At 38.5% G+C, this 26,345-nt stretch overlaps 3 protein-coding genes across 3 annotated transcripts; 1 reads left to right on the top strand and 2 right to left on the bottom strand.

Annotated features, from left to right (window-relative positions):
• Window positions 1–7,541, top strand: pks1 (polyketide synthase 1). The gene is made up of 6 exons (XM_042510777.2): window positions 1–58; window positions 160–313; window positions 1,226–1,386; window positions 1,469–1,672; window positions 1,769–1,950; window positions 2,052–7,541. The coding sequence occupies exons 1-6, from the start codon at window positions 1–3 to the stop codon at window positions 7,539–7,541; spliced, it is 6,249 nt and encodes a 2,082-aa protein (XP_042366711.2).
• Window positions 7,542–8,116: 575 nt separating this feature from the next.
• LOC121960888 (uncharacterized) lies at window positions 8,117–17,353 on the bottom strand. The gene is made up of 6 exons (XM_042510776.2): window positions 17,065–17,353; window positions 16,480–16,633; window positions 15,693–15,853; window positions 15,333–15,539; window positions 15,004–15,185; window positions 8,117–14,712 (listed from the first exon to the last, which is right to left on the bottom strand). Exons 1-6 carry the CDS (start codon window positions 17,120–17,122, stop codon window positions 9,160–9,162), a joined length of 6,315 nt encoding a protein of 2,104 aa, XP_042366710.2. The 5' UTR covers window positions 17,123–17,353; the 3' UTR covers window positions 8,117–9,159.
• A 1,775-nt stretch (window positions 17,354–19,128) lies between these two features.
• rdh12l (retinol dehydrogenase 12, like) lies at window positions 19,129–25,124 on the bottom strand. The gene is made up of 7 exons (XM_042510301.2): window positions 24,940–25,124; window positions 24,537–24,652; window positions 23,086–23,241; window positions 22,893–22,997; window positions 21,039–21,248; window positions 20,746–20,938; window positions 19,129–19,665 (listed from the first exon to the last, which is right to left on the bottom strand). The coding sequence occupies exons 1-7, from the start codon at window positions 24,951–24,953 to the stop codon at window positions 19,563–19,565; spliced, it is 897 nt and encodes a 298-aa protein (XP_042366235.1). The 5' UTR covers window positions 24,954–25,124; the 3' UTR covers window positions 19,129–19,562.
• Between the last annotated feature and the right edge of the window lie 1,221 nt (window positions 25,125–26,345).

Genomic DNA, 26,345 nt, shown 5'->3' with positions numbered 1-26,345 from the left:
ATGGAAGATGCAGAGGATGACATAGCTGTTATTGGGATTGGATGCCATTTTCCTGGAGGTATGACACAATTATTTTAAATTTACTTGAGTTTTTTAAACTGTTTATCTATTTATTTTTTGTCCAGTTCTCTTAAAGTCAGCTGGTCCATTTTATTTTAGGTGAGGGGTTGGACAACTTCTGGAAGATTCTTTTGGAAGGAAAGAATTGTGCTGTTGATATTCCAGCAGAGAGATTCGACACCACTCTTTGGTACAATGCCGATCAAAGCAAACCTGGAAAAACACACACAACCAAAGCAGCACTTATAGAAGGGTAAGCAGTGCCTACTAAAGGATTACTTTACCCCCCAAATGAAATTCTTGATAAACTGAAGTCATAGGTGACCCCATTTAACAACAGCAATACTACATCCAAACATCTGTTTACAGTATCTTACACAACACATTTAGTATAATCTAAGTTTCATTTTCAATTTAATTTTACCTTGCATAAGACAGGAAATGCCGGTCTGCCTTGATTGGTAGTTGTTTTATTTGTCAAAACACCAAACAAAACAATAACTAACTGATCGAGGCAGTGGTAGACAAGCAGTTCCTGTGCTCAGTGAGGTAAAATTACTATTTTTATTAATGGAGTGTGGCTTTGATGAGAATATAGTTTCACTTCCAGTTCAAATCCCCACTGGAAAAGGCTGTTTGTTTGAGAAGTAATAAGCATGCTACATGATGTGACACACAAGCTCACAATGACAATTTTAACCAGGATAATTTTGATTGTTTACAATCTCAGTTTATCGTTTTAGCACGCTTGACAGGTGCTAATCAGCAGTAAACACACAATACAGCTGACAGGAATGTCTTTAGTTTTGCAGGTATTTGGTCAAAAAGTAAAGCACTGGGACAAAGTCGTATTAATTAGACTTGGTTTGTACTGCACGAACTTGTGTGAGAGTTTGGGAATGGATGTTTTGATATAGTCTTGCTGTCATTAAACCACTTTGACTTAAATCAATCAAGAATTTTCTCAGTTTTTTAAATTCTTCATTCACTGTGGAGGCATGCGGTAAAAATCAAAAAGTCCTCACAAATTTAATGAACACAGGGTGAGAAATTGATATACCGTACAAATGGTCATTTTGTGGGTCAAGTATTCCCTTAAACTTAATTTTTAATATACCTATCGAGATGTTTGATTTATGGTAGATCTACCATTTTTATATTCCAGGTTTAATGAGTTTGATCACAAATTCTTTGGCATTACTGAAGCTGAGGCTGATTTCATGGACCCTCAGCAGAAACTCCTTCTGCAGTGTACATACAGGGCATTAGAAGATGCAGGAATGCCAATGGAAACCATCAGTGGAAGCAGAACTGGAGTTTACATAGGTAATTTCTATCATTCTATGATATGCAAGCACAATGTCATGACACACAAATTGTGACACTTCTTTTTGTACTGGTGTTGCAGGTCTAATGAACAGGGATTACGAGATGCTCCGAAGTAACAGTCCAACTACAATAACCCACTACAACGGCACTGGGACGGCCATGAGTGTGGCTGCCAATAGAATATCCTTCAGCTTTAATCTCACCGGCCCTTCTTTTGCCATTGACAGTGCATGTTCTTCATCTTTGGTGGCTCTACATTTAGCCTGTCAGGCTATAAAGCAAGGTATGTGGTTCTCTTTTAAAACCATAGCTACAAGCAAGGCACACAAGGTATCAAATTTAAATGTTTTATCAATCATGAATGCTCTTTTTCAACTAGGAGACTGTGAAATGGCCCTGTGTGGAGGTGTGAGCTGCATAATAGAGCCAAGAGTGTTTGTTGCCCTCAGCAAGGCGAAGATGATCTCACCTGACGGGACCAGCAAACCTTTTTCCTGCAGAGCAGATGGCTATGGCAGAGGGGAGGGCTGTGGTGTAGTTCTGCTGAGGCCTCTAAAGAATGTAAGCAAGAGCTCTGTTTATCGTTCATTCAGATATTCATGTCTTAACTAAATTACTCACAGTACAGACTGTCCACTAAAAGTGTGACTTTCTTTGCAAAGGCCATAAAAGACCTCAACAAAATATGGGGTATCGTCATCAAAACGGCGGTTAACCAAGATGGACACTCAGTTACTCCAATCACCAAACCGTCTATGACTCAACAACAGGAGCTGCTGCAAAGAATCTACTCAGAGTCTGACCGTGCAAATGTCCAGTACATAGAGGCACATGGGTCTGGAACCCCAGTTGGAGACCCGACAGAGGCACGAAGCATCTCACATGTCATCGCTAAAGCCAAACCTCCTGGTTCAGAGACACTACTGGTTGGCTCTGTGAAGGGCAACATCGGACATACAGAATCTGCAGCTGGAGTGGCCGGACTCATTAAGGTACTCTTAATGATGAAGCATGCAACCATTGTTCCCTCTGTTTTCTACTCAGAAGGAAGTGCCAGTGTAGACACAAAAGCTCTGAGGATAAGTATTCCGGTTAAAACTGAAAGATGGGTAACAAATGGGTCAATAGGAAGGGTAGCTGGAATCAACAGCTTTGGATTTGGAGGTACAAATGCACATGCGATTGTAAGAGAATACAAACAGACCGCAGTTCCCACTAAGATCCCAAAAAACTGTCCAAAACTCTTCGTAATATCTGCAGCTTCTGAGAAATCACTTATCCTGTCTATCAGTGACACCCAGCAGAAGCTTTGTGCCAAACAAACAGCTGATTTACAGGCACTATCATACACCTCAGCATGCATGAGGAGTCATTCTAGGCACAAATATAGGAAAGCCTTTCTAACATCTTCCCTCTCAGATTTAGAACATCAGCTGACATCTGCATTGAAAACAAAGGTTAAGTCAATAAGGTCTGATATCCAGGTGGTGTTTGTGTTTTGTGGAAATGGAGTTGCCTACAAGGGAATGTGCAAGCAGCTGCTGAGAGAGGCCCCTGTTTTCAGAGATAAGATCAGAGAAGTTGAGAATCTCTTTCAGAGTCATAAAAGCCTCAGCATCAGTCAGTGGATTACTGGTGACTATGATAATGATGATTTCAGCAAGCCACATTTTGTCCAGCCTCTTATCTTTGCAATCCAGGTTGCCATTGCTGTTCTTCTCAAACACTGGGGTGTCAAACCTGATGCTGTGCTTGGGCACTCTGTTGGCGAGGTTGCTGCCGCTCACTGTTCTGGTCTCTTGTCTCTCGAGGATGCTGTTAAAGTGTTGTACCACCGCAGTACTCTTCAGAGTAAAGTCACAGGGGGGAAAATGCTTGTTGTTGGCAATGTGACTGTAGAAAAGGTGTTGAAAATCCTTCCAGAGTTTTCTGGGAAAATTTGTATTGCGGCGTTCAACAGCCCCCAGTCTTGCACTCTGTCAGGGGATGCAGATGCTATAGACATCCTCCATCAGAGGCTGAAGATTGAGCTTACAGAGAACAATCTTTTCCTCCATGAATTACATGTGCCAGCAGCATACCATAGCCATATGATGGATCCTATACTAGATGACATTGAGAAAAGTATGACTCCCTTTGATGCCAATAACATGGAGTGCAAGCTTTTTTCCACAGTGTCAGGGGACAGTTATTCAGATAGTGACTTTCAAACAGGCAAGTACTGGGCAAGAAACATCCGAGAGCCTGTCCTATTTGAACAAACACTGCGTGCTGTTATGAAAGACAAGAAGTCAAAGACAAATGTGGTCTTTGTGGAGATTGGACCGAGGGCTCTCCAGAGGAACATACATGAGACTTTGGGAAATAACATCACAGTTCTTCCCTCTGTCCAGCCACAGAAAGATTACAACACAATCTTGTCCACTGTAGCAAAATTATTTGAACTGGGCATCAATGTGGACTGGCATCAGATCTACAGGGGTTGTGAGACACTGCCCACAGCTTTTCCAGTCTATCAGTTTGACATCACAAAAAAAGAATTGAATTTTGAGGCTATGAGAAGAGGTAATGACACATCAGGTTTTTCTCCCCATCCGCTCATATCCCAGATAAAGCAGGATAGCAGAGAATACATGTGCAACCTCTCTTTAGAGAACGCACCATATCTTTGGGAGCATCAAAACAATGGAGTTCCCATTGTGCCAGGTGCTTTCTGTGTCGAACTAGCTTATGCTGCAGTGATGACAAGTTTGAGGCCAAAGAAACCTGTTTCTCTGCTTCAGCTCAGTGTAAGATTAGAAAGTCTGCTTACACTGAGCTTAAACTGTCATCAGTTAAAAGTGATGCTGGAACATGCAGAGAATGAGGGTTCATTTAAAATACAGTCCTCTGTCGCAACACATACCTCAGGCACGTACAAGTGCACAGATGGCCAACCACTTTTAGAGGAACCGACCATTTGTGTTGACAAGATTTTTCAAAGGTGCAAATTGGTAATGAAGAAAAGAGAAATTTATTCAATTCTTTCTCAAACAGGATTTGAATATGGCTCCGTCTTTAAACAGCTTGATGATGTGCATTTTGGAGATGAATTCAAGGAAGCTGTGGCACTAATTAAAGTCCCCAGTGAACTTCTATATCACCTTCATGACTACTTCATTCACCCTGTGCTGTTGGACTGTTTCTTGCAAATGACTGCTGTGGTAGCTATCAGGCAGCTGACAGCCAAGCAGGGATTCCCCTCAGCTATTTCTAGTGTAGCCATATCGGGGCCATTGCAAGAGGAAATGGTCATGTATGTACGAGCCACTAAGGAGACTCCAGACTTCCTTGATGTATGTGGAAGCTTTTCCACCACAGAGGGCCATGTTCTGGTGGAACTCAAGGGGGTAAGGATCTCATTTTTGGGAAATTGCTCAAGTGTTCTTCAGTCATGGTTCTTCCACAATGAAATAACTGCCATTTCTGACAAGGGGGACTTGCAAAATCGCAAAATAAAAGCAATAGTTTTTGAAGACAAACTTGGTATTGCTAAAGGACTTTTGCCATATTTACACCCTGAGTCAGCAGTTGTGGAGCGCAAAGAGCACCGGATGGCCGACCAAGTTCGGGATTTAGTGCTTGGCTTACTCAACAGTAATGTGGATTTGGAAAGTGTTCTCTTCATCTGGGGTGTAGATGACCTTAGTCACTTGTCACCTGAGAAGATACTGGATAGCTTGGTGGCTTGCTGCGAGATTTTTCGCCAGATTGTTTTAGCCTTGAAAGAGAGCAAACGCTGTTGCACTCTCCGCGTCATAACTTACAGATCAACAGAAACCATTGTGGACCATGTCAGTCCTGGTTTTGTGCTGTCTGGTATGATAAGGGCTTGTGCAGCAGAGATGGCGGGTCTCTCTTTTCAGCTGCTTGACCTTGCTTCGTTGACCAGTGAAGACATTCAAATGCTCGTTCATGTGATAAACACCTGTAAACAACAAGAGGTAATGATCAGCAAAGGGCAATCATCTACCACAAGAATAGCACGGACCCCCATGAAGGATGGGTCTTTATGTGATGGTGATATATCCTCAGTAAATGTGAGAGACTTTGTTCTACAGACAACTGATCCATACAGAATGGCTCATGTGTCTGCCATCCCCTATGGAACAAATGCAAATCCTGTACAAGAGAAGTCAGTTAAGGTTCAGCTAACCAATGTATGTGCTCATTCATCTGATTACTTTCCCGTCACCACTTCACAATTGAACTTTGGCAAGACAATGTATTGGAACAAGCATACGTCACAGAATCACAAACTTCTCGCTTTAGATTTTAGTGGCATTGTCACAGCTGTTGGGAAAAATGTTTGTCCTCTAAAAGTCGGAGATCACATTGCCTCATGCTTTCCAGTTTCTGCCACTGCAGAGATTATAATTCCCGAAGCTGCGTGCTACAGCACAAAGAGATTCCCATTTCTGAAAGAGACTCCCTGTGTGTCTTACTTCATATTGGCATGGGAGATCCTGGAGAGAATGCTGTCTGTAGTAAAACAGCAGCACAGAAAGCTAACCATCATCTCCTCCAGCTCAGCCTCTGCTCTGATGAAAGTTTTGGCTCTGACAGCAAACAGGTCAGGCTGGAGTGTTTCCTCTCTGCCACATGTCAAAGGAGAATTTCTGCATTTTGATCAGAGTCATGCATTTGTTTTTCTTCCCCCATTTGATCAATCTTGGCAGGGAATGCATGACAGCGGTGGTCTTGAAAGACATGTTATTTTTGTCCGTAGCAATCACATGTCTACCTCACTCACAGAAAACATGTTTGCACTGAGGGGTGAACGCTTCCATGTGCATAACCTTGATGTGTATAATGTTCTTCAGAAAGCCAATCTGCAAGCACAAAACAGGAATATCTCTAACTGGCTAATGTCACTAGGCCTTGACACAGAGTCACTTCCTTTGAAAAGGGAGACTTTACAGTTGTTAAGCACAACAGAGCCTCAGACTGATGCAGATGCTGAGTCCTACTTCATAACAAAGACGGTGCAGCAAGTTGTTCTTGGCCACAGAGAATCCCATTGTCCAGTGTCTGATATCCCTTTGCTGACAAGGCCTGGACAACTCTTTAAACAAAGCTGTGTTTATATTGTAACTGGAGGGCTATCTGGTTTGGGACTTGAGACGGTGAAGTTCATAGCCCATAATGGTGGAGGTTGTATTGCCACACTGTCCAGAAGTACTCTGACTGATAAAATACAGTTTGAAATGGAACTCCTCCAGAGAAGATATGGGGTGACAATCATGAATGTCCGATGTGATGTCTCTGTGTCAATGCAAGTCTTGAACGCAATCTCAAAGATTGAACAAAGACTCTCCGATTGTCCAATCAAAGGAGTGTTTCACAGCGCTGCAGTGTTACATGACGCGTTGATTAAAAATCTTGATGAGTCCCTTTTTCAAAAGGTGTTGCAGCCCAAAGTGAGCGGGGCTCTAAACCTTCACTATGCGACGCTTCACAACAAACTGGATTACTTTGTGTGCTACTCCTCCATCTCTTCATTCATTGGCAATGCCTCACAATGTAACTATGCAGCAGCCAATTCTTTTCTGGACACATTCTGTCATTATCGCAGAAAACTTGGACTTGCTGGACAGTCCATTAACTGGGGTCCTTTGAACCTTGGCCTGTTGTTGAACAAAGACCATTTCCAGAAGTTTCTGGAGGCAAAGGGCATGATGGTAATGGATGTGTGTGACATTCATGAAGCACTTAAAAAGTGCCTTATCATGAATAGACCACAACAAGTCATATGCAAGTTCAACTTCACAAATCTTAACATTCATGTACTTTCACAAAATGCATCCCTCAGAGAGCGGCTGTCAACTTTAGTGGAAATGGAGCTAAAAGGTGATCGACATGAACCCAGGGTTCAGCATTTGTCTTCCACACATGAAAGTGTGAGAAAAATTGTCAGTGACATCAGTAATGTCAGTGTAGATGAGCTGAATGATGACTCAGCTTTGTGTGCACTTGGTATTGACTCGATGCTGGCCATGACTCTGCAGAACAAAATTTTCCAAGAGACAGGCATGAATGTACCTTTGGTTAAAATACTGGATGCCAACAGTACTGTGGCCACTTTGGCAGCCATTGTAATGAATAATGGATAATTTTACTACATCAGACAATGATTAGTTAGAAAGGGTTTTGTGAATGCTGTAAAATGTTTGGAATTGATTTCATTTTTGTAGAAGGACTGCAGTGTTTCACTGTTGTAGTTTTGTTCTCATAGCTGATAGATTGGTTAAAATTCTTTGCAGTAGGTTTGTAAATACAACCCTTTAATAATCTCTTATAGTTAGTAAGTATAAGCTATAGCTATTTTTCCAACACCATCTTGGCACAGCTGTGTTACAGTTTTTGTATTTATCTAAAAATACATAGCACTGTTTGGATGTCATACATCACTATTATTATTTTTGGTTGTTTGCCTTGTCATTTGATGGTTCAGTGTAATGTTGGTTAAAGTTAAAGTGTTAAAATAGTGAAAATGTCTTGACTTTCAAATTGATTTTTGAAGCTGTACATACAGTATTTCTTTTTATTTTGAAGCATTGCTGTTTTGGGGAAGTGTAAACATACAAAAGAAATTGCTCCCGACACTCTTGTCAGCTTAATAAAATTGCAATGATGTAATGTGCATGAAATAATATTTGTTAATAAACAACCTTATCAGGTGCATAGAGAAATTGGCAGCTTGCTTTATTGTGTCATGGAGAAGCAAAAAATAAAACAATATTTATAGTAATGTTGCAATGAAAACATGTCATGTACCAAATGCACCAATTCATTTGTATCACAATTTTAACTACAGCAATGGTCATTAAAAATACCAATGCTACATTATTCACAATACAAAATGTCTATTGTCAACACTCCTCAGTATAGTCATAAGGCCAAGCAATTTCTTGATTGATAGGATAGGAGTCACATAATTGTGGTTTTGATTTATAGAAAAACAGAGCTATAAACACATGCATAAGAGATTACTGCATCTGTTTTCATTTTATTTACATGTACGTCCTTGGCCAGACATGATAAATTAGTGGCTCAAAAAGCAAAAGGCTTTGCAATCACGCCCCCCAATTGGACATTTATGGGATATGCGAAAATACCATATCACATGTTTTGTTCCATCATCATCGTAAAGGTGATAATCAAGCAGAATCAATGAGCCAGCAGTGATAACAACTGACCATGACCTGTGACAGATGAGTCAGTATAAAACGGGCAGATAAAAGCACGTTGACAATGTATAATGTGGATGGAAGACTGATGACAATGAATAACATAGCAAGAATGTTCTTACATTTATAGTAATATATACATTTATTTACATAAATAATTTACAATTACAATTGTCATTTTTAAATAACAACCCTATTTAGTGTAATAGTGAATGTTTTCAGCATGAACGTATAACACAAAACAGAATGGGTAAAACTGTAATAGGAAAAATTAATTAAAAATGTGTCATGACTCCAAAAAAATGACTACCATCACATTGTATATGATTTTATCAATGTGAAACTACACAACAAATATGAACCAAAGCAATAACCAAAAAAGTATAAAAAAGAAAACATTATGAACATGTGGCGTTAACAGAAGAATGTAGTTGTATTGCAATGGTCATCATAAACCTTCTACTGAATTCAATTTTTAAGTAGTCTAGTATTTATATTCTGATAGCTTATGCTTACATTTCTGTATCTGCAGCTGTCGTTTTTACAGTCTGGTAGAAACGACACCCATGGCTTCAACTGGAAGCAAATCTGGCTTATCACTGAAACTTTCATCTTCACTTTCTAAACTAAGTATAGCTACTACTGTTGATATCGTGGCATTTGGATCCAACAGTTTCACCAAAGGCACATTCACACCTCTCTCCTGAAACATGAGATTCTGCAGGGTCATGGCCTGCATGGAGTCAATGCCTAAGGATAAAAGAGGTGATTCATCTCTCAGCTCACTTTTATCCATGCCAATCGTCTCACAAAGCAGAGAGATGACATATTCTTTAGGTGAGACAGATTCAGCTTGTTTAGTTTGAGAGTCTGTCTCTTTGGATTTTTGGAAAGCTTCCTCTACCAGTGCAGACAGGCGCAAGGTCAAGGCCACATTTTGAGAGAGGATGTTGTACCTGATGTTTCTAAAATGAAACCTGCAAACAGCCTGCTGGGGCCGATTGAGCACAAGGCATTGTTCCAGACTTTTGTGAATCTCAGCCACATCCAACACCATCATCCCCTTTGCCTCCAGGAACCTCTGGAAATGTTCCTTGTTCAAGAGGAGGCCAAGGTTTAGAGCTCCCCAGTTGATAGACTGCCCGTGCAGCCCAAGTTTGCGACGGTACTGACAGAACATGTCGAGGAATGTGTTGGCTGCTGCATAGTTTGTTTGTGATGCATTTCCCAGAAAAGCTGAGATTGAAGAGTAACACACAAAGTAATCCAATTGACAATGCTTTGTTGCATGGTGCAAATTCAATGCACCGTTTACTTTGGGTTTAAGAACTTTCTCATAAAGAGATCTGTCAAGGGTTTCAATCAGCCCATCATGCAAGACCACTGCACTGTGAAACACTCCTCTGATTGGACAACCATGGAATTTCTTGCCAATGACACTGATGACCTTGTGCACACTCTCAGACACAGATATGTCACACTCCATGGTAGTGATGTAGTTCCCACACTGTTTTTCAACATTGTGTATCTCTTGCTGCACTTCTTCTGTTGGCTTACTCCTGGACAGTATGACAATGTGCTCACCCCCTCTTTGTGAGATGAACTTGACAGTTTCAAAGCCCAAACCAGAAAGACCACCTGCCACTATGTACACTGCTCTCTTTCGGAAAAGCTGTTTTTTTGTTGGCAGCAATGGGATGTCTGAAAGCATACTGCTGACATCTTTATCCAGAGCCACAACAGCCAGCCTCTTTGAGTTGAAGTATGATTGTGGTGTCTCTGAATCACTGCTCTTGATGCTTTCAGATTTCACACTCTGAAAGGTAAAGCTCTCAAAAGCAAATTTCCTGTTTAAGTTCAAAGACTTCAACCAATGATAAATGTGTGGCCTTTTTGAACTCAATGATCCTTTTTGCAAAATGACTGGCATCTGAATAGTCTGCACATGAACACTTTCCTTTACACTTTGGAACACGTCCTGAGCAAGCAGACCTTGCATCTGAGATTCACAGATGAAGACAACATGTTGAACACCTTGAAAGTTGCAAACTTTTGCAATCAGAGATTCATCAAATGGAGGCACAACGACAAAAACATCCATTTGATTGACATCTACAAAAGAGCCATTGCACTGTGTGCCAGCAATCACATTCCAACCTGACTTGTAAGAAGTGAGAGCCAAGACTTTCATCAGAGCAGAATCGGGAACAGATGATACTATCCCTAGATTGTGTTTGGCTCTGGGCAAGGCTCGATGCAGGATCTCCCATGCTAGCACAAAATAGGAAACACAAGGTGCTTTTCGCAGGAATGGGAACCGCTTGATGTTGTAGCAAACATCCTCTGGAACTGTGACCTTGCTGGTTGCCACAACAGGGTAACAGGAGGCAACATAGTCTCCCACTTTCAATTTCCTGACATCTTTTCCAACTGCTGTTATAGTACCGCTAAAATCAAGAGCCAGTAGCTTGTGTTTCTGCGATGAGTGTTTGTTCCAATACAGTGTCTGGCCAAATTTCAGATGTGAAGCACTGACAGGAAAGTAATCAGAAGAATGAACACATATCTTAGTGAGTCGGATTTCAACTGATGTATCCTTGATTGGCTGAGCCTCTTCCTCAAAGTGAATTGCACTCAGTTGAGTCATCTCATGTGCATCATCTGTCTGCAGAATGCAGGGCTCAGATGTTGAAGAGGTAAAACTGCCCTTTGAATTGTCAATGACCTCAGGTGGTGTACGGACAATGGAAGGTTTTAGAATCAGCCCATCTTTTACCACCAACTCTGGGTACTTGCTACAAGGATGCGATCTTAGAACTTCAGACAGAGCTGCAATGTCCTTAGCAGAGGTAGTGCTTATGTCAATCAGCTGAAATGAAAGATCTGGTATTTCTGCAGCAAGTGATCTTGTCATGCCAGCGAGTGCAAAACCTGGACTTATGTGGTCCACTGTGATGTCAGATGAACAATAGGTGACTGCTCTGATGGAGTTCGGGAAGCGAATTTGCTTCAGCTCAAAGACTATTTGACGGAAAGTCTCACAGCAGCTCGCCAGATTCTGCAGGACAACATCAGCTGCCAGTGAAGTGAGGTCTTCTTTGCCCCACAAAAATAAGACTTCATCAAAATTTTTCTCAATATCTGTTATATTGAGATTTGCCAACAGAGAAGGAAACCCATGGCTCAAGATATCTTTTGCATGTGTAAAGGAAATATATCTAGACTTTGAGTCCAAGTATTGCTGCAGGCCTTTAGAGATCCCTATACGGTCGCAGAAGACCAGGGCCTTGGGAGCAGGAGCAGAGGTGACACCTTCAGGGATGACACTAAAGGCATTATGGTAGAAATACTCCTCAACCACATGAGAGCGACTGCCAAGGTACTTGATTATCACATTCTTAACCTCAACCAACACTTTTCCTTCTTTATCTGCAAAGCAACCACAAATCTCAAAGTGATCAGTGCCCACATCAATTGCTCTCAGATAGACAACCATCTCATCTTGCAAGGGTTCAAAGACCGTCAAACTTCCTATTTTTGCAGGAAATCCTGGTCTACCAGCAAAAATGTGCTCTACTGTAACTGGGAGAAGCTGCATCAGATAATCCAGCACAACAGGATGAATGCAATAGTCATGCAACTGAGACCGCAGTTCTTCTGGAACTGTAATATTTGCAAACGCCTCCTTCAGATCTTCCCCATAGTGCACATCTGCCTTATTCTGGAAGACATCTCCATACTGAAAGCCTCCTTGAGAGAGATACCAATAGAATTCCTGAGAGCTCACTACTGATTTGCATCTTTTGTAGATCGAGCTTAATGAGATGCACTGCTCCTCAAGCATCCTCTTTTTCTTTGAAACCACTGTGCCTGATGCATACATTGCAGATGATGAGAGTACTGTGAATTTAGTGTCTTTGTCAGTTTGTTCTACTTGCACCTTCATTTCAGGGGAATGCTGGGTTAAAACAAATGGACTATGGAAGTTGACACTGATTTGCAGTGAGCTTAGTGGCACTTTTGGTTTGGCACTGGCCATGAATGCAGCTAAGCCCAACTCAGCATAGAAGGCACCAGGGATGATGGGAATGTCATTGTGCTTGTGCTCTCTCAGGTAGAAAGAAGAGTCGGACATCAGATCACAGTTGAAAACGTTGCTTTCACTTCCTGTCTGACAGAGCACGGGATGATTACTTGCTGTGTTTTTCTGTGCTGCTCCAATGATAACATCTCTGTCTGAGCAATCAAACTGGTATTTTGGAATAGGCAGTGTCATCGTTTTACATCCTCTGTAGTAGGTGTTCCAGTCTACATGGACACCCAGTTCAAACAGCTTAGACACAACGGACATTATTGTTTCATGATCTTTGTTTGGCTGCACCGAGGCAAGAACAGTTGTGTCATTACCCAGAGATTCCATAATGTTTCTCTGTAGTGCCCTTCTTGGCCCTATCTCTACAAACACTGTGTTATTCTTCCCTTTTGTTGCTAACTTCACTGCCTGCTCAAACAATACTGGCTCACGAATGTTTCTAGCCCAGTATTTCCCTGTGCAGAAATCACCCTGCTGGACTTCCTCGCCTGTCACTGTTGAGATCAACTCTGTGTTGAGATTGTTCACCTGTAAGGAGCCAATCATCTCCTCTATTTCTGGTAAAATTGGGTCCATCATGTGGCTATGGTAAGCAGCAGGGACATCCAAGACACGAAGAAAAAGATTCTGACTGTTGTCTGAGGTACTTAGCTCTTTACGGAGACTCTCAATTGCATCTGCATCACCTGAAAGGGTGCAGGACTGTGGGCTGTTGAAAGCAGCAAGGCAGATTATACCAGAATAACGAGGGAGAAGAGCAGTTACTTCTGATACAGCCATGTTGCTGATCACAAGCATCTTCCCTCCAGTGACTTTGCTTTGGAGAGTGCTGCGGAAATAGATGACTTTTACTGCATTCTCAAGAGACAAGAGGCCAGAACAGTGAGCGGCGGCAACCTCACCAACAGAGTGCCCAAGTATTGCGTCGGGCTTGACACCCCAGTGTCTAAGTAGGGTGGTAATGCCAACTTGGATAGCAAAGAGAAGCGGCTGAACAACATGTGGCTTGTTGAAGTCACTACTCTCAAACTCACTCTCAAGTGTGTCCAAGATGTTCTGTGTACTATGTCTGTTGAAAAGTTGGGCAATCTCCTTGATCTTATCTCTGAATACAGGCTCGAATTTCAGCAGCTGTTTGCACATCCCATGGTAAGTGACCCCATTTCCGCAAAAGACAAACACTAACCTTGGATCTGAGTAGGATGGACGAAGGGTTTTGCCTACAGAAGCGCTTAACTTCTCTTTAAGATCAACTACAGATGAAACCGCAATGGCTTTTCTGTATTTATGTTTTAGATGGGTCCTCCTACAAGCCGATGTGTACAGTAAAGAGCCCAGATCAACTTTGCTTTCTGTTTCTAGCTGCTTAATGGTGTCTTCCATCATCAGAGTAAAAGATTTTGGTGAATTTGCAGACATGACAAAATACTTTGGCTGTTTTTCATCACTATTCTGCTGAATATGTGACTGTTTGTACTGTTTAACAATGGCATGTGCATTTGTACCCCCAAAGCCAAAGTTGTTAACTCCTGCTATTCTTGCACCAGAGACTTCCCACTTTTCTGCTTCCTTAGGAACCTTAATGTTCAGGGCTTTGGCATCAAAACTGGCAGTCTCTTCAGAGTAGAAAACTGAAGGAACAATGGTCTCATGCTTCATCATCAAGAGAACCTTAATGAGTCCGGCTACTCCAGCTGCAGATTCTGTATGTCCAATGTTGCTCTTCACAGAGCCAATCCGTAGTGTCTCTGAACCAGGGGGTTTGGATTTAGCGATGACATTTGAGATGCTTCCTGCCTCTGTTGGGTCTCCAACTGGGGTTCCAGTTCCATGTGCCTCTATGTACTGGACATTTGCAAGGTCAGACTCTGAGTAGATTCTGCGCAGAAGTTCCTCTTGTTGTGTCATGGAGGGTTTGGTGATTGGTGAAACTGAGTGTCCATCTTGGTTGACAGCTGTTTTGCTGATGATACCCCAGATATGGTCATGGTCTTGTATAGCCTGTAAAGCAACAACATGACTAAAATTAAACAAGAGTATAAATATCATAGTACTGTAAAGTGTGTCAGATTGATATACAGTCACATGGGAATGGAATATTATGCTGCTTAATGTATGGAAAGAAACTGGGCTAACAGGAACTAGGAAGTTGCTGACTGATATTACATGTATGGGTATCATTTAGCCTGTTTAATGTTTAGAGATATATATTTTTTAATTATTAGTTTATCTGATATGATTGTATGTTATAAAAGGAAAAAAAATTGCACTTTATTACTCTAATATCCTGACCTTTTTCAGAGGCTTCAGGAGGACGATACCACAGCCCTCCCCTCTACCATAACCATCTGCTCTGTTGGAGAAAGGTTTGCTGGTCCCCTCAGGTGAAATCATCCTGGCCTTGCTGAGAGCAACAAACACTCTTGGCTCTATGATACAGTTGACTCCTCCACAAACAGCCATGTCACAATCACCTGATAAGATAAAATACATTTCAGAATCACAATCATATTTGAATGCCCCTTTAAATTCTTTGTAATTAAAACCACATTTCTGGGGCATGGCTTTCCATCAGAGTCACCTTACAGGTTTGCTTGGTTTTAGTTAGACATAGTACAGACCTTGTTTAATTGATTGACAGGCAAGATGAAGAGCTACAAGAGACGATGAGCAGGCACAGTCTATTGACAGTGAGGGCCCAGTGAAGTTGAAAATGTAGGAGACTCTGTTTGCTGCAATGCTCATGGCAAGCCCTGTGCCGGTCCAGTGGTTGATCACATTTGGATGCACGTGTGCGGCATTTGTCTCATAATCTCTGTTCATTATGCCTATAATAAAAGCAAAATAAAACTGGTCAGAGCACATAATCTTGTGATCATTGCATGAAAATCATTAAGATAGTTAAATAATTCATGGAACAATAGGAGAACTAAAACTAAAAAAAAAGCCATTTGCAGGCAGGCTTGTTTTAACTAATTTACCAAAAAACACTCCTGTCCTGGTCCCACTGGCTTTTTCCATAGGAATTCCAGCGTTCTCCAGCGCCCTGTAGACACACTGAAGGAGCTGTTTCTGTTGAGGGTCCATTTGTTCCACTTCACTGTCGCTGATGCCAAAAAACTTGTGGTCAAATTCATTGAACCTGCAAAAAACCCAAACCATCAGATTGAATTTAATGACTGAAAGAAAACATTCCTTAAACTGGTGATGACCACAGTTGAAATCAGAAAAATGAGAAGTGCACAAGATGATTCAGCTGGATGCTGTCTGAGCACCGTCAGTTTTGGAGGATTAAAAACAGAAGCAGGGGCTTTTTGCACACCACTTGGTACATTTATGGAAATACAAAATGTGTTAGTCCAGTTTTTTTTAATGTAAGGAAAGCCCCTTTTTAGTTGTTGCTAATCTGAAATCACCTCTATCACAAGTTACACTGGCTTTCTATATTTACTCAACTGGTAATTACATGTTAGTTTTAAAGACTATATGGCCTTGTCACAACATCAAATTTAAGGGTAAAGTATACAGATGATTTTACATGTCTGCTAAATATCACATACAAATGTTACATATCAGTGGTTTGTAGAAACATACAATCACAACATTTATTCTGGTGACTGGGTTGACAAATAACATCATCAGTTCATCATTACATTTCATAATTTTTATCAATAGGGGAAAAAGATAAGTCTAAAAGACTATCTCTACATATTTACAAATCCCTACACCTATCTAAAAAGGTTACATGATAAGGTTTGAAGAACATACCCGTCAATGAGAGCAGCCTTGGCCGTGCGGGATTTACCCGCTTTGTTGTCATCAGGGTCATACCAACTGGCCAAGTCAAATCTCTCTTTGGGAATTGGTACTGAACAGTTTCTCCCATCCACCAAAACCTTCCAGAAATTGTCAAGCCCCTCACCTGTTTGGAAAGATATATATATAAATAATCATTAAAAGCTTGATTGTGGTACCATTAAGTGTATAGGTAAACCAGATCATGTCCATTTTTTGCATTAAGAATTTTAATTGCAAACATTAAGTTGTTAAAAAAAAATCGAGTTATAAAAACTTAATCTGAATACAATTAAATGATGACAAAACATCCTTTTTAGATTTGTCAGGGATTCATTTCACAAACCCTGATGTTTGATAAGATGTTGCATGTGTCAAGTGAATACATTTTAATCCATTCATTTTTATTTACGATCTAATAATGTTAAAATCCTGCAATTTGTATTTCAATTTACTATATTCAGAGATATTGCACATTGTGGGAGAGAGAAAGATCTGTAAAATGTCAATAAAATATTAAGAAAAAACAAAAAAAAATTACAAATTTAAATGGCTTACCCCCTGGAAAATTGCATCCAATGCCTATTACGGCAATACCGTCCTCAGCTTCTTCCATTCTGACTGAACATCACTGAGAAAGAAAATCAAAAATCTTTACTGCACCATCATGTCAACATCACTCTCTCTTCCAGGCAACATCACCTCCCGAAACTAATGTGTTTGGCATTCTTTAAACTGTGTAATTAGTCCAGTTGTGTTATGCACCATTGCATCCTTACATCCATACCGTTTGCCTTTTCCCTCAGTGATGGTATCGCTGCTGGACGTGCATTTGGTTCTTATAGCCAGCTTCTTTTCTTTATTAAACATTAATGATTGATTGTATACGTGACCATGGAGATGAAGGACTTCAGTGCACACATTTATGGTGCCTTGCAAATGATTATACCAAAGTTTAATGAGTAAATCAATATGTTATACAATGACAGGGTTACTCTAGGTCTTAATTCATTGAAGCTTATCACAGTTATAACTAACAATCATCCGTCAATCAAAGAAATCCAGTTTAAGTTATTTTTATAGGTAACATTCTTAAGAATCAACATTAATCATCTAAAGATAATTATCTACCACATTTAGTCAGGAAATATTAAGTATTAATGATTCAGCAATGTTATTGCTTCAAGATAATGCATACGGCATAATGTTAATAATGGCCTTTACTTACCTCCCACAGCTTTATGTTTTGATGAGATGCTGACGTCAAGGTAGATGTTGAAAGATGCACACAAACTCTAACACGACGCAATGAAGTCCATTAACAACAATATTCACAGTCACCCTTAGACACATGTAACTAATAATTACTCCAAATATCCCAGGAAGGAACAAAGACCACTTATAAGCACATAGAGAAATTTTTATAAAAGGTTTTTTTCAACACTATATGTTGTGTAATGTACTCAAAGGGAGCCTACATTGTTTGTTTAATTAAGGGCCCAAGCACGGTCGGATTATGAGACAATAGGCCTGGAATCGATCAGCACAGATTTTGAGGTTGTTTTGTGTCTTTTTGTTGTAATTTTGTGTCTCTTTGTGGTTGTTTTAGTTGTTTGGGTTTCTTTTAGGTAATGTTGTGTATATGTAACATTTTTTTGTTACTTTGTTGTCATTTTTTGTGTCCTTGTGGCTGCTTTGTGTCTCTTTGCTGTAATTTTGTGTCTCCTTGTGGTTGTTTTGCCCATTTTTGTAGTTATTTTGTGTCTCTTTGCAGTTTCTTGGCACCAACCAACAGCGACTGGTCTGAGGAACCTCATTGCTGCCCATAGCTTTAATGTCTACTTATTTCTTTTTTTTAAATCTATTTTGCTTAAATCAGTGATTTCACAAAAACAATCAAAACAGCCTCACACTCTATTGCAAGATTAAGTTTCTGGTTTGATCATTTGCTTGATAAATTACATTTCATAGAAACCTAAAAAATCTTTCTGATGGTCAACATTTTGCAGTTACTTTTTCCAATTCCCAGTCCAGTGTTATCTCTGTTTTATTGCCTTTATAAATCCAGTCACATTGAGATCACATGGTGGTATTAAAGTTATTAACTGTGGTTGACTTTATTACTCTTTGTCAAAAAAGGTGACCAAGCCCAGAGGTGAGATCAGGGCAAAAGTGTTGGGAAGTCTTTGGGAAAGGCAGCTGTAAGGCATTTATATAACATCTTATAAACTAATATCAACAGTTATGTAACACAGAATTGATAGACTCTACAGTATTTTACACTACTAGTCAGGAGGAACTATTTTTGCAGGGGCCTTTGCCCAAAAACCTGTCATAACTGTTTAAAAATAGCTGACTAGTTGCTTTAAGTTAATTATAAAGTAAAAGAAACTTTTGTATTCATAATAAATCTATGATACAGTTCTCTTCACTCTTCAGTCATAGTCTGCTAATGACCTCCCCACAAAATCTATATTTTCACAGTAAAAATTAGCTTCGTGGACATGCTGAGTCTTGATTTTGTCCAATTTTAATTAATATGTTATTGGCTAAAAAATGTGTTCCTTTGTACCCAGTTAGTTGAATTATCATTTATGTGCAAGTAGGAAAAGAACAAGAGGATGGAGTGTAACAATGGGTTTAATGTCGGAAAATAAAGGTACATAAAAACATAAAAACAACCTTGTAGTTTTTCTATTATTCTACCATAATTTCATCTAAATATTCACTACTAAGCTTTTATAAAAATAGATTAAAAAGTATTTAAGTTTGTGATTTCTGTGAATTAGAATTGTGAGCTTTACATAAATGATATACTATGTATGATATATTTATTAAATACTGTCTTAATTAGAAATATGCCATGTTTTGAAGCTATGTGCTTAATGTTAGTGTGTTAAAAAAAAACCTGCATAAAGTCAAGAAGAGCTTGAAAAATATGTAACTGAAAGAAAAATCATATAAAGATGATTTCTTACTTGGCTGTTTTGTCAAAATAAGATATTTTGCAAAGAAACTCTGTAAACTGAGGGATTTTATTTTGAATTAAGGTCCCCTCATTCCCAAGTTACCGACAGCATCCGACAGCTCAACTCCCACAACTTCTCTGCCAGGACGTCGTCTTTACCGGCCGCTGAGCAGTTTGCAGGAGCGCAGTCGCTGCAAGTAAAGACATATCAGGTAAGCGGTGGAAAATTTGGATAAATTGTCTCTTTCATACATTCAACGCATGATTTAATGCACAATGAGTTTATGGTTCAGTTCCTCCCCAGCTGCCCTTGCTGAATATTTATTCCATCAAATAGCAATTAATAACTGTCTTCTTCTAAACTAATTCTAATCTACAGCATAACTATTGTATCCTGAAACGGTCTTTTATTTTCAAGGTAACATTATTTGCTTTCACTGCATTTGTATTTGTATAACAGGATTAATATGATTTTTTTTAAATTTCATTTCAGGCTTCTAAAATGAAAGTAAGGACAAAAGCAATGAAACTTCATAGTCATCTACTGAGCTATTAATTAATAGAACTGACTCTTAAACATGTCTCACAGGAAAACAGAAACTCAATTTTAAAGTGAATTTTATTCTGTTTACAGGCCTTGTGACTGTGAGTTGTGCACAGGGAATACTCAGTCCAAACAGACTTTTTTTCTGTTAATTCATTTTGGGCTATTTGTTTGAATAATACACTGATATGGAGAGCATCATGTTTAATAATGTGGCAGAGATACTGGAGTAAGTTGAATATTTTCATATATTTTCATTATTGCACTAACTATTATTTTATTGAACCTTAATTTGAGCAGGAATATTCCCATTGAGATTCAAAATCTCCCTTTCAAGGAAGTCCTTGCCAAGACAGAAGCACTGATTATAAAAGTATACTGGACAATACTATGTTTTGCAAAGTGTTGGGGACACTGAGTATGATGGACTTGTATTGTCAGGGGCTTGTATTGTCTGTGTGTGTGTTTTAGTGTATTCTGTAATGTTGTGTCATAATGTTTAGTGTTGTATGGTTACATTGTTGCAATGTTTATTCTGTTTTGTGGACACCAGGAGTCGCCGCTGGATCAAAACTGTAGCTAATGGAGATCCTGATAAACTTAAATAAACATTATTAAAAGAAATCATTTCTTCTTCACCACCAATTATCCACTTTACCTCCACAATGGCAATGAACGGCAGTATAACATCCAAATGTTTATCTGCGTGTAAAAAAACAAAGTGTACCTGTAGTAACTTCCGCTCTCTTTGTCCAGAGACGGCTCCACCGCGCAGTAAATGCTCGTCTGAGCTCCCTGGGTAGAGTTTTTGGTGAAAGGACTGACCATCTTCATGAAAAACTGTTGAGGGCCGCTCAGGTGACGCCATAAGTCTGTCTGGACGACTCCAGGGTGGAGAGAGTATGTCGTCACACCCGTGCCTGAAAGACGAGGTGTGAAACATTACGTTAATAATGTGAAAAAAAAGCTCTTTTCAACCTGCTCTTAAAGTGGCTCAAATGATAAGAGTTCAATGCACACCTTCTAGTCTCTTAGCCAATGAGCGGGTGAAGAGGATGTTGGCGAGCTTGCTCTGAGCGTAAGCGGAGTTCTTGTTGTAACCCTTCTCGCTGTTGATGTCTTCCAGATTTATGGAGCCCCAGGAGTGAGCCATGGAGGACACCGTGATGATCCTGGCTGGTGCCGATCTTTTAACCAGGTCAACCAACAAATATGTCAACAGGAAGTGACCTGGAGGACAATGAAATGACTTTAATATTAATTTCAAATTTGACAACGCAGAAAAAAAGTACTGTATCTTATAAATATTACAGCATAAGAAATATTTTTAAAAATGCAGGATTTTCTATCCAGTTTTTAATACCCTAGAACCTCTGGTATTGAAATAAAACATTTGAATGACAATGTGAGAGATCAGTAATGAAGTCCATGAAAACAACATGGATGGAAGTGACAAAATTCACACACAAGGTAGTTATTAAAACTGTGGGCTGTAAACTTTGGCAGGGATAAATGTTCTTTCGGCAATGTGATAAAGTGGACTCTTTATCTTACAGTGGGACTATTTGCCTTATCAGTCACCAGCACAACACGTTCAAATAATATCAACACCACCAATAAATGTTTAACAGCGGAAGGTTATTTCTGCTAAATAATAAAGCATAATAAAGGACTGTATGCAGGTGAGTGTGAAAGTGATCTTTGTCACCTGTTTAGGTGACAAAGATCACTTTCACACTTGCATGTAAAAATTTGGTTATAGTTAAAGAAAGTAACAGCAAAGTGATAGCACTGAGTTACTTTTATTTTATTTTACTTTATTTATTTCATAAGTCTATGTTCTTTGAGGTTTTACATTTTAGCACTCACATGTAAAGCATTTTGAGCTGCATTTTATTTATTTCTTTTATTTATTTTTTTTCCATTCCCATAGTGACCCATTAAAACTGTTATATTACATTTAGTTAGAAGTTGCCAACTGGTAGGGCACAGAAAACTTTTGTCTTCTGCCTCCTAGTGGACATTATCTGTAGGTTTGGGATTTGTTTTATATGCTCTGATGCATCAAATCTAATAATTGGCAATAAAATTAACTCTACTTACAAATAGACAGGTCACAGTATCACTAATAATTTGGGTGTAAAATCTTTTTTTTTTTTATCCTGGAGCATATTTTCCCATGTTTCTGTATCTACATAATTATTGGGAACAACATTTATTAAAATAAATATGAAATTAATATTGGTGATGAGCAAGACAGCTGCAGCTGGCAGCACAGACATAAGCTGTAATAGAATCATTCAGGGCATTTGTGCACCGTCATGCAATAAAAGTTCTTGCTTTTGCCACTGACAGACTCAGATTATTATTCTAAGTATCTCGTAATATTATGGAAATGATCCCTACAGAGACTGACCTATTTCTTAAAGAATAAGATCATTTTTGTTTTACCAGAAAAAGACCCAAATTTGCTTTCATGAAGCAACCAGACTCCGTTGAACTAACAAGTGCTAACTTTGTGAATTAAGGGTTTATTTAAAGTTGGTGATTGTGGAACAGTGAAAAGTTGAACTAAGATGGTTTTAGTGAGCTTTACATTTCTTTCTGACAACTTTGAATGAATTGTGTTTTATGATGATAAAATTAGTTGATTTAAATCGGGTCTGGTGGGTTTGATGATCGTGATTTTGTGGCTGTTTCTGGTTCAACAAAAATGATCTTACTCTTTCAAAAAAAAAGTTCTATTACTAAAGGGATCCTTTCCTTAATGTAAAAAATATATAACAACAATCTGAACCTGTCAGTGGCAAAAAAGCACTTTCAAGGTCCATCTATAAAAATAGTAAAGATAAGAGACTACATATTTATATTTACCAAAGTGGTTAACCCCGATCTGCATCTCAAAGCCATCTGCTGTTTTCCCGTAAGGACAAACCATCACACCAGCATTGTTGATGAGGATGTTGAGCTTCGGCTCATCTGTACAAAAATACATTAAAAAGTTAAATGGTTCTGCCTTTAAAGTCCCTTCATGTGCACATTTCTCAAAGGAATATATGGGGTTAACCTCTGTTGATGGCTTCAGCGAACTCTCTTATCGACTTGCTGTCTGCCAAGTCAAGTTTCATGCAGATGACATTCTCATTGCCAGAGTTTTCAATGACCTCTTTCGCAGCCGCCTGTGCTCGCTCCATGTCTCTGCACGCCATGATGATCTTTGCCCCTAAACAGAAACATAGACAGCTCTGAGCTACAGCAGCAAAATGTAATGTGTGTCAGGAGCACCACCTTGTGACACGATTTGCACTGTGTTTTATAAAAGGGAATAAAGAGATAAAGGTTCAAACTAGTCAAAAGGAAATGGGGCAAATATTTGTCTTAGACAATTTGATTATTAAATGTAGATACCCACTTAAATGTATTAGGTTTTCACAAAGTTGAGCTTAAAAAGCAGATTTTGTGATGTAATAGTAGCTTTTCTGTGAAAAAAACTGCACGGATATTAACCAAAATGATGTTTTATTAGATTCTTTAGTATAATAAATGTGTTATTTAAGTGAAAAATTGTATATATTGGAGACCTACTTTTAGTGTGCCTTTGTACCTGTACGTTTTTTATGTAATCAGCAAAAACCTAAATTTTCGCTTTCATCAGTAGCTGATTTTAATGTGAAATTAAAAAGGAATAACAGAAAATAATAAAGAAAGCTAAAAAAAAGTTTTGTTTCTCATTTAAATATTACACTATAAACATATGTAGTGCATAAATAGGAAAAATCATAAAAAACATATAATTATGTGGACTATATTCCATTTTATTTCTTTGTTTAATTTGTTTCAATTTTGTCATTTTATATGTTCCATATCTTACAAGAACTGTGAACAAAGAGAACAGTTTTTTTCTTTTTTAAATTTAAATGATATTTAAATTATATTGGAGTTGGAGATTCTCAGCTCTGACATTTATTTTTATTTTATTTATTTTATTTATAAGGACAACACACATAAACCAACATTTCTGAAAATGTACCAGTGTTGGCCATCACATCAGGCTAATTTTCAGCTATGGTTCATTGGCAAGATGTTTAAAAAAACCTATAAGTAAATTACAGTGTCTAAAGAAAATGTATCTAATTTTTTAAGTTAAATTTTCTAGGGTCTTAATATGTGAATTTTTGTATACAGGGGAAGTATACATCTACGAATGTGAACCACTGCATTCAAAATATTCAAAAGGCATGGCTGCTTTGCATCATGACAAAAAAAAAATGATGCACTTGAGAACTTCTGCTAAATTTGTTAAATTTAAAACACTGAGTTATAGTGGTAAATCATTTTTATTTTCCTGCATGAAATGCGATGTAAACGAGCAGGCTATTGTTTTGATATCAGTACACACAAAAACAGAAGGTGGATGCTTATATTTGCACCAAATATTTCATGATACCCATCCCAATTTTGGAAACGATAACAAAGCAAAAACTTAATTTAAGGATCAATATGAGGTGTTAGGCCCACCTCTCTTCGCCAGGTCGATGGCTGTCTCTTTGCCAATCCCAGTGTTGGCTCCTGTGATGAGCACAGTTTTGTCATCCAGCCTCTCAGCAGAGGACCAGGCACCCCGGAAGATATTTCTAGGACATTGAGAAATCACTGTTACTTAACTGTGTGTGGCTCAACAAGCTGAATGGGTGTGAATATGAACAATGACAAAGCAACAACTCACAGCTACAACAATAAAAACACCATAGTTTGCTCTCAGCGAGGCAAAGAAAACTTGAAACACTTATTAACTAATAAACAGCCAAATATTTCTTCATAAAGTCATCTAAAATAAGTTAATTTACAACCTGAGCATTACTAAAACTACATACTGTCTGTAGACAGCTGGTTTGTTTTCATGAATGTAAGGGGTCCTCACCTTATAGCCTGCATGTCACTTTACTACACCACGCAGGTGGTCGCCTCGTGTGACAGCAAACTAAAAGAAACAATATTTATGAGAAAATAAATCTTAAATTTTAGATATTCAACAGCGGCGGATTCCCACAAACTTCTTAAGAGGCGTCAGCGGCTTAAAATTGGCAATGCGGAACTGTCAATATTTTTTTTTTGATGTGCTGGGGATTCGGCCAATCAGCTTCGACTTTATCGCCCTTCGATAACGCCGATTGGTTAATATTTGACATCATATCCCACCCCTTTGTGGTGTGTGTGTTCGATTATGAATGCGGGCTGCGCCGACGGGTGGGCAGCAAAGTTCTCTAACTTTAGAAAGCACATTTATTTATTTATTTATTTATTTATTTATTTATTTATTTATTTATTTATTTATTTATTTATTTATTTATCATCATGCAATCTAAAATCTAGTGTGTTTCAATAATAATCAAATAACTATAAGTAAAAAATTATAAGTGAATAAATGAAATAGGCAATAACTAGTTAGGCCCACAAAACCTTTTATTTGTTAATTTATTCTTACATGAACTTTTCAGTAATAATTAACTATATTAAATAAGACAGGAAAATGAAAAGAACAACAACAAATAAATAATTGGGCATTAAACAAGTAAATAAATAATGCATTGTATTTCACTTCACCTAACATTTGATATGTTTTAATAATAATTGAATATATAGTATGACAGCTGTAAACAAATTATTATCAGTAAAAAGGAACGAATAATTAATTAATAAAATAGGCAAAAAAATTAACTAAATACATAAAAACTTTTGAGTTTATTACTTTATTTCAATCTAAATCTCATGCTCCATTAACAATAGATTAGTAAATAAAACAGGCAATAAACAAGTAAATCATTAAAAAGAAAAATCTGTAATCTGTAAATGTAGTTTGTAGACAAACCCTATAGTATGTACAAGTGAAGAAATACAGCACAGAGTATTATGTATTAGCACAGAATATGTGGTACCTTGTATCCAATTTAGAGTAAATAAATAAATAAGATTATATCTTATGTATATACATAAAAGCAAGAAAAGAAAACGCAAGAAAAGCAAAGAATATAACATATAACAAATATGAAAGTACTACAAAAGCAAGAAAACCTTTTTGCTTTCTAGATAAAAACTTCCCATCATTCCTCAGTGTTTTTCTCTCCAGCAGGTGGCAGCCAGTGACCGTCCACCTCTGTGCATGAGCTGAGGGAGCCTGTTTCATTTTGATACCAGCCTCTGTGTTACTGTGTTATGTCTATAGACAGATTAACAGGCTGGTATTTGGCTAAATCTTGTCCTTGGCTGAGATCTCACTCTGCTTGCAAATAATTTGCTGCAAACAGAAATGACCCATTAAAGTTCACC

This window comes from Plectropomus leopardus, chromosome 21 (assembly GCF_026936395.1).
Source record: "Plectropomus leopardus strain MGB_pleo_1.0 chromosome 21, ASM2693639v1, whole genome shotgun sequence".
NCBI lineage: Eukaryota > Metazoa > Chordata > Actinopteri > Perciformes > Serranidae > Plectropomus > Plectropomus leopardus.
This window is presented reverse-complemented; position numbering and strand designations above follow the sequence as displayed.